At 40.8% G+C, this 9,360-nt stretch overlaps 1 protein-coding gene across 1 annotated transcript; it reads left to right on the plus strand.

The window, feature by feature from the left end:
- Positions 1-361: 361 nt before the first annotated feature.
- LOC143879632 (tetraspanin-8-like) lies at positions 362-9,134 on the plus strand. Its single transcript, XM_077382114.1, has 2 exons — positions 362-955; positions 8,605-9,134. The coding sequence occupies exons 1-2, from the start codon at positions 455-457 to the stop codon at positions 8,911-8,913; spliced, it is 810 nt and encodes a 269-aa protein (XP_077238229.1). The 5' UTR covers positions 362-454; the 3' UTR covers positions 8,914-9,134.
- The last annotated feature ends 226 nt before the right edge of the window (positions 9,135-9,360 follow it).

The following is a 9,360-nucleotide window of genomic DNA, read 5'->3' on the forward strand; positions in this document are numbered from 1 at the left end:
ATTCATTTGATGGGCCACAATGTATAGGTTGTGCCCCAAAAATCATTTCCATAGGATGATCACAACCCTACAATCTATAAAGGTTGCATAAGATGTATTTTCTATTTAGATCAGATGGCTAGGATCAGCCTATGGAAATGATATTCTGGGACGCAACCTATTTACGTTTATGGCCCATCAAATGGACGGTTTGGATTATCCTATGGCGTGGTATGGGCGGGGCCTACGTTGTTCAAAGATGGGCCCACCATTCCACCAACGGTTTCTGTTGGGCCCACAATTCCTGTTGTGTGTGTGTGTGTGGAGAGAGAGAGAGAGAGACCGGTCAAATGGTGGGAAAGTGACATGTATTTAACGTTGGTTCTTTACTCTTCCCTCTATTCTTCCCTCTGAGAATCCCTCTTTTTCTAGTCTCTATTTTTTCCTCCAATTCTGACTGTCTATTCCAGCAAAGATGTTTCGTCTGAGTAACAATCTAATAGGCATTCTCAACTTCATCACATTTCTCTTCTCAATCCCAATTTTGGGAGGTGGGATTTGGCTGAGTACGAGGGCAAGTACCGACTGTGAGAAAATTCTTGACGGACCCTTAATAGTACTTGGGGCCTTTCTCTTGTTGGTATCTCTAGCTGGCCTTATTGGGGCTTGCTGCCGTGTAACTTGGCTCCTTTGGGTTTATCTTCTCTTCATGTTTCTCCTCATTGTGTTGCTCTTTTGCTCCACCATCTTCACCTTTGTTGTTTCTAACAAGGGGGCTGGAGAGGTTGTGTCAGGACGAGGCTATAAAGAGTATCGTTTGGGGGATTATTCGAATTGGCTGCAAAAGAGGGTGAGTGATGGTAAGGACTGGAGGACTATCAGTAGTTGTTTGAAGGATGGCAAGGCCTGTGAGAGCCTTGAGGATTCAAACCTGCCGCAGGCTCAATTTTATGAGAAAAAATTATCTCCCATTCAGGTAAAAATGGTCTTTGGTTTTTTCTTTTCACCTTTCCTTCTTAAATTCTGGCTTATGGCCCTCTCTCTCTCTCTCTCTCACACACACACACACTCTCTCTCTCTCTCTTGTGTAGACTGAAACTGGGAATCTTGGTGAGATTTATTTATTTTACATTTTAATGTTTTTGTTGAGAAAATCCACTACGCAAATCCGATCCGATCGTGCACAAGTAAACGATAAAGTAGAAAATAAAAACAAACGACAAAGATGAACACCGAGATTTTACATGATTCCGACACAGGTGCAACTCGGGTCGGGGGTATCTCTCGGGTTCGGGTTGAGGGCTTGGCAACCCACCCCAAGTGAAACCTGACATTTTTTTTATCATTTTTATTTTAGTAAGCTTAAAAATTCGGGTTGAACTCGGGCGGATTGAAAAAAAGGGCTCGTCGGGTTGGAACTCGAGTCGGGTACGTGTTGGCCTCAACCCGACCAAACCCGACCCGAGTTGCACCCCTATTCGGACAAGATGCCTACGTTCACTAGTGAGAACACAATCTTCCACTAAGAGATAAACAATATACATGGATTACAATGGATTTAACCAAATCCCACAAAGAAGAAACACCCTTCTTCTTCTCTCTCTCTCTCTCTCTCTCTCTCAAACGCAAGTCTCCTCTTGATGCCACTTACTGTTTCGTTCAAGAGTAGACTTTTTGCTTGGGTTTTCTAAAAAGCCTAAAAATCATGTTTCTATTTCTGACTCTCACTACCAACTGTGGAAAATAAGGCAACTTTCCCAACAATTTCCACTTTGGCTTATTTCCTAGCCACTTGAAGATTTTCTGTTGATGTCGCTACTGATACTCTGTCACCGCAAACCACTATTAGCCTTCTGAAATATCAGCTACACACCATCGAATCAACTTGGTTCTCACTCCTCGACTCGATCAACACAGCCAATGCGCATCTGTAGCTGCCAACCTGTTGACTCACCTATTCAACCGTGGATAGAGATCTCGATCCATCCTCCCCGACGTAGGTACCATCATCTTCTCACCATCGCCTACAACATGCAAACCCATCTTTGCACCAATTGCGAAAGAGGCCCTATGCGTGCACATGCTACATCTCTGTCTCCAATTAGCCATCATGATCTTTGGAACACCAGCCACCGTGTCCCAACAAGACATATAATCCTCCACACTTCTCTCCTTTCATCAGAACGATACATCTGCGTGTGATTTTCATGACTCCACCTGCATATGAATACCTGCAACTCGTAGAGCCAAGCGACTTTAGATTCTTCCATATCTTTAGGACATATGGCACACCACCCAAAGTACAAATTACTCCATCGAACATATTGATATTCACCATTTCAACTTTTGTGACGTCAAAAGTAGACCCATAACCCAAGGACACTACACCTTCCATTTTCTCCTGGAACGTATCAAAATATTCCTTCATAGAGTATACATGAACATAGCGCCCTGAATCTTGAATCCACTCATCATGAAGAGAAGTGTGACTACTTGTGGAGACTGAGAGAACGTCTACAACCTCTTCATTCTGCTCATTCGTTACGGCACCACCGTATTTGTACAATCGATGTTTGACTGGTTAGCTCGCTTTGGACAATCCCGCTTGATGTGGTCGTATTCCTTGCAACGGTATCATTGCACGCCCTTTCTGCTGACCCTGGATCTTAACCTGTATTTTCCTGATCCCCTGTCAGACAGCCTTAATTGTTATTTTTATCTCAGAAAGGGTTGCGGCTCCGGGTGGACCTCAAAATTTATGAATATATAAAAGGGAACAAGGGAGCGTATACCCTTAACCTAAATATAGAACAATCGTGGAAGAACCCCAAGCAAAGAAGCGCCCATGCGGGCATCAGGAGCTAGGGTGAAGATTAGGGAAACCGAGAGCGTCGCATCTTGCAGCACCGCTGGCTTCGAGCGGCATTTCTAACCATTCTTTATAGAACTGATTTTCCTTGGAATAGAAACATGAGTTTGCAAGGGTGTCCGCACTGTGTTGCCCTCTCGGAATTGATGTTGGGTAGTTGTTGAAGTATGGCTAAGAAGCTTAGAATCATTTGGCCAAATGTATTTGATAGATCATGAAATCTTGCCTTTCCCTTTGGTCATCTCTAGAAGAATCTTTTTGTCAGCCTCAACAATGATATTTTTCAGGACAAATGCTGCACAGTCTCAGACCATCGAGGAGTGCCCTTATTCCCTCTACCTAATTCCCTTTATGAGCAATCAGCCCATGCTCTTGACTCCCATCAAGAACATGTTTCTTCCGCATCTCATTTGATAAGAGTGTCGACACGACTTCTTCTAACTTCACCGTATCCTTGCCATATAATAAAGTCGTCACCAAGTTTTCATACAAATCCGACGCGACTTCTCCAACTTTTCATCAACCTTGTAGAGCCGTTCCACAAGTCAGTTGAACACAGTAATGTGTTTTAGAAGATCTTCGCCTTTATGCATTTTCAGCCTGTTCAATTTCCACTTCATATACAATCGGTTGACTAAGCTTTTGGACATGTAAAGATTTTCCAACTTAAGTGTTGATTCTTATTCTATAACGGTAAATAAAACATTATTGGGTAGACATTGTCGAATTGTGTTGACGCCATCAACTCCATGTCTTCTCACTTGGCATCTGTCATCTCCTCCGGCTTCCCATCCTTTCATTTTAACGCCTTAGCGAGGTCCTGTTGAACAAGGATATCCTTCACTCTCATCTGCCAAAGGGTGGAACTGCCCTTTCCGTCGTACTTCCCGATGTTGAACTAGGTAGGACTCGATTTTACTGCCATTTCAGACACTCCACAGTTCTCATTGTAGGGCTCCACCTCAAACGAGAATTTATCAGATACTCTTTCTACCCTTTGACGATCACTGTAACTGTGATCCAATCACACCACCCACAATCACTCCAACTGCAGGCCAACGACGATTGCTCCAACCTGAGCTCATATATGACTAGTTGAGAAAATCCGTCGGGCAAATCCAATCCGGTTGTGCACAAGTAAACAAAAAACTAGAAAAATAAAAACAAGCCACAAGGTGAACACCAAGATTTTACTTGGTTCATTCAAGATGCCTGGCTCTGCATGCGAGAACACGATCTTCTTCAATGAGATAAACAATATACAAGGAGTACAATGGAATTAACCTAAACCCACAAACCTGCAACCCTTTCCTTGCCCTTTCAACCAAGACTGTATTTGAGAAGACCTGCGAAAAACCCAAGAGGAAAATCCCCAAGATGAAACACCCCCCCCTCTCTCTCGCCCAACCCTCCTCGTGACGCCACTTACCGTTTTGTTCAAGAGTAAGACTTTATTCATAGGTTTTCTAAAAAGCCTAAAAAATATGTTTCTATTGTTGTCTCCCACTACCGACCGTGGGAAATAAGGCAACTTTCCCAAGAGTTTTATTTTCTTTATGGCTTGGTGATTAGATTAGTGAGATGTTCTCTTTTTTAGATTTTGTATGATATTTCTTGATCCTGACTTTTGCGATGTGGGTTTCGTGTTTAGATTTTTTATTATGTCATCCCTCAACTTCTTAGGGCTTTGAATTTTATCTGGATTTCTGATAAATTTTGCAAAATCAGTTATTCATCCTTAAGTTTGTTGAACTTTGACGTACTGGATTTTTCTTTCCTAGGATGTATAATCCATAGTTTTAGAACTCCCCCGCGTCATTGTGGACTTCCCCGATTCGACTCCCTTCTCCTTTGGCTGCATTCCGCATTTTGCCCAACCGAGTCAATAAAAACACCTTTAGCTCTCCCGAGTTATGACCGCGTCAACCAAGTGCTCTGCCGCGTCAATTGAGTACTCGACCATGTCGTGCCTAGTCAACTAGGATTTTCTTTTACTACGTTTTGACCTGCATCTGCGTTTTGAAACGCTGATACATTCCTTAGGAAGTGTAATAAATCTCACAACATGGGCTTCTGTTCAGTTTCTATATGTTTGTGAAATTAGGGTTTTGATTTTTAAGAGAATTTGTTTTAGAATGCTCAAATTAGACTCTTCTGTTCAATTTGGTAGTAATTTCTTGATTTATGATTTCAAGATTTGGTGAACGGTCCACTCCAAATTCATGAGCAATGAAATATTTCACGATCAGGTTTTTCAGCTTTCTGGATCTAGAGTTTCACTATCAGGATTTTGAATTTATACTAAATTTATTCATGAATTTTCTGATTGATTTCACGATCTCGTTCTTCACTTTTAGTGGTGCATACCATATGTGGGCTGTTACGAACCCGAATCGGTTCGCAACGCAATTGATCTTCTTAGAGGGAAGATCAGCCTCTTGATCCACTTCGAGGGAAGGATCAATTCTCCTATGTGCACAAGACACAATTTCTCATACTAGTTTCTTCATTCATTTCCATTACAATAGCATGTGCTTATATAAAGCACTCCAAAATAAACATAGAAAGATCTAGAAAGGTCTTATTATACGAATAGAAATAGCTAATTAGAGACTATCCTAATCTAACCTAACTACTAAATATATCAAGATATGATCTTATTCACTAAAATATCTAATTAATCTATTCCACTAAGTGGGACCCATCTAGGTACGTAACATTCCACCGCCTTGAAATCAACCTTGTCCTCAAGGTTGAAGATTAAGCACTAGTTGGAGAAAAATGAGATCTTGTGTCCCTTTCTTCCTCCCTTCGTCTTGTAATTAGTCATTGTTTCACATGTTGTCATCAAGGGCCGTGACAGCTTCATCTTCAAATGAATCTCATCATGTCGTTCATCAAAGCTCTTTTGCCATGCTTTTTGGAAATAATTGAGATTTGGATGCGCGAATGGTCTTGGATAGGGCTGCAACTCGAGCCGGGTTTTACCCGACCCGCATCGACCCGACTCGAAAATAGCTTGGGTTGGGTTCAGGTTTCATGGGTTTCGGGTCGAGCCGGGTTGGGCATTCAAAAGCCCGCATGAATCTCGGGTCGAGCCGGGTTTGAAGGGGCTTGACCCGACCCGACCCGAGTTACATAAGTTATGGTATGTACATTTTTTTTATTGTTAGTTAAAAGTTAAAAGTGAAAACCCACGCACCCACTGTTATTGTATGTGAGTGTAATTTCTGCTGCTATGAGTTGAGTTGATTCAAGTGTTTGATTAAGCATTGTTTGATTGTAATTACAACATTGTTTGATTACAACATTGTTTGATTCAAGTGTAATGTGAGTGTAATTACATCATTGTTTGATTCAAGTACACTGTGAGTGTAATTTCTACTTCTATGAGTTGAGTTGCCTTGCCAAACAAGAATTTTCCTTAAAAAATTGCGTCAACGTGAAAAAACCCGACCCGACCCGAGATTTATCATGGGTAGGGCCGGGTTTGGGAATCGTGGGTTTTCCGAAAAAAAACCCGACCCGACCCGACCCGAGATATTTCTCGGGTAGGGTTGGGTTCTCCAAAACCCGACCCGAGTTGCAGCCCTAGTCTTGGATGAGGATCTTCTCGATGGCGTTGGACATGTTGAGAGGGATAGCGGATTTTCCGGAGACGAACTCGTTGAACTCGACGACACTGAAAATCAAAAGCGACTTTCTTTTGTGGCTTCTTCGCCTTTTCTTCTACCTGATTTTTTCTCTGTTGTTCTTTTCTCCTCTTTTTCTGTTTTGCCGTTTCCTTTTCATTGTGCAAGCCTCTCCGATCGTTGTGCCGATTTTGTTCAAGTCTTTCGCAAACCGTCGATGTCCTTCCATCATGTCCAAAACAAGTGCTTTAATCTCCTGCAAATCTTCACGTATCAATTCCCAAAACTCCGAAGACACGGCCATGACATAGGATCGACCGCTCTGATACCAATTGTTACGAACCTGAATCGGTTCGCAACACGATTGATCTTCTTAGAGGGAAGATCAACCTCTTGATCCACTTCGAGGGAAGGATCAGTCCTCCTATGTGCACAAGACACAATTTCTCAAACTAGTTTCTTCATTCATTTCCATTACAATAGCATGTGCTTATATAAAGCACTCCAAATTAAACATAGAAAGATCTAGAAAGATCTTATTATAAGAATAGAAATTGCTAATTAGAGACTATCCTAATCTAACCTAACTACTAAATATATCAAGATATGATCTTATTCACTAAAATATCTAATTAATCTATTTCACTAAGTGGAACCCATCTAGGTATGTATTAGGGGCATGTGGGCGCGCATGGTTAGATAGGGTTTATCTTTAAGTTGTGTTTTTCGAAGTTGTTAAGCTGTTAGGGTTGGGATTTTTGGGGAAAATAGATCGAGGATGGTAGATTTGATCGAGAAATGAAAGAGCAGTTCTTCAAGGCATGTTACTTCAATTGCTTTCCTCAAGACAATGTTTGCCTCCACTAATTGGCGCATAGATGTGCACCAGGTTTTCGTGAATTTGCCGCAAAGATACAATGAAGCCCAATCAATATACTGATGTGTGTTGACATTATGCACAATTTGCACAAATAAAAACAGATCCGAAGGTGTTCTGATTTTGCAAGTCAGAAAAAGACATGAGTTTTAAAACACAAATGTCGTGAGTGGAGGTATCCTAATAAACCCCTCTCCACTCGTCTAATTTTTTTTTCACGTGGGACTAAACTTTTAGTCTTCCCACAAGCTTTCTACAACTCACTTTGAAAAATCCCATTATCAAAACACTATTTTATTTTGAAAATATTGGGATGTCTTACCGGTATCAGTTATCCAATGTTAGTAGCTAACGGGTAGTATTCTAAGGAGAATCTTTAGCTGCTAGGAAAGATTAGAATAAAACAGGAGATGTTGTCAGGAGAGGCATGCCGTATTTTGATCAAATGAAGTGATGTTTTCCTGTAGACGTTAGAATTTCCCGTAGACGTTAGAATTTACTTGCATTTCTGTTCTCCCCAGGATCGCATCGGTTAGTAAAGTTTCTACTACTTGTCTTGATTATTCTCTGAATTTCTTTTTAAATCGCATGAATTCCATCATCCCTTGCTGAATGTTATTCAATTCTTCATATATTTGCATATTTCAAGTGTTTTTAAAAAAAATTGAGTTCTGAAATTTCTTGAAATTAGGTTTCTTTTTAGTTTTTCTTTGTTCTGATGATGTTGCATTTTTTGACATTTCATTACTAATAATTCTCAATGTCGGCGATTATGTAATTTGTTTTCTCTCGGGCTCTCTTTGAGAGATGGTAACCCGTGGATTTTCTCCAATTAAGTCATCAATTTCATGGGAGTATCTTAGTGAGTCCATGATCGCACCAATCTCTGAAGATTTTTGCCATCTGGTTCTTCTTTAATTCTAAGAAAGCTTGTGAAATTGTGATTCTCCACAGCTATGCTTTTTGGATCTTTTACGGGACCTCGGCATCTGGGTTTTCTTTTTCTTAATGGTGCATCTGGGTTTTCATTAAGCATTGGGTTTTGAGGATCATTCCTCATTTACTGAGATCTAAATAGGTTTGTGCATTTTGTGGTCTGTGTCTCATTACAAGATTGAAAACCTATTCAAATTATCACTGTGCTCGTGTTATTATCAATTTCCCCCTATTCTGGCAGTTTGAAAAACCAGAAGAGTTTTCTATTCAAATTTCCAATCTCATTGTTATGGGTATTTCTCTTTTGGTAGTCGGGTTGCTGTAAGCCACCTACAATTTGTGGTTTCACCTACGTGAATGCAACTGTGTGGCAAAAACCTGCGGCAAATACAACATTCTCTAATGCAGATTGCAACAAATGGGACAACGATAAAAACACCCTTTGCTTCAACTGCCAGTCGTGCAAGGCAGGCGTCTTAGCTAATCTCAAGAAAGACTGGAAGATGGATGCCATCGTCAACATCATCTTCCTTATCATTGTCTACTCCATCGGGTGCTGTGCCTTCAGGAACAACAAAGAAGACAATGCCTTCCCTAGATGGAAGGGGGGACATGCTTAGAGAAAGGAGGGATCGATGATTTCTTGTCATCTTATTTGTCTTTTGCACTAATGCTCAAGCTCTTTCTGGCCACTGGTTTTTATGATTTTTGTATAGTGGACTTATCAGACTCTGGAGATATTATGTTGATGCTATAGATTGGTCGAATATGTTGCTTAGTTGCATATGGTGTTAGATATTATATTAATGCTATAAATTGGTCTAATATGTTTTTTTAGAGATATTATATTGTGTGTTGTGTGGGTGTGTGCGCGCACGCAGGCGCGTGCGTGCGTGTGTGTAAAATTGATCCTTGATATCTAGTCTATCTCTATAGTCTATATCAACAATCTTGGTCCGTTTTGCTAGGCCTTTTCTTTTTCAGTTGAGTGGTTGGTTGGCAACTATATTTTGAAAAAGATCCTTGATATCTAGTCTATCTCTGTGGCCTATATCAACAGTCTTGGT

This window comes from Tasmannia lanceolata, unplaced genomic scaffold, assembly GCF_043159265.1.
Source record: "Tasmannia lanceolata isolate RefF3 unplaced genomic scaffold, GAP_Taslan_0.1 ptg000006l, whole genome shotgun sequence".
Lineage (NCBI taxonomy): Eukaryota > Viridiplantae > Streptophyta > Magnoliopsida > Canellales > Winteraceae > Tasmannia > Tasmannia lanceolata.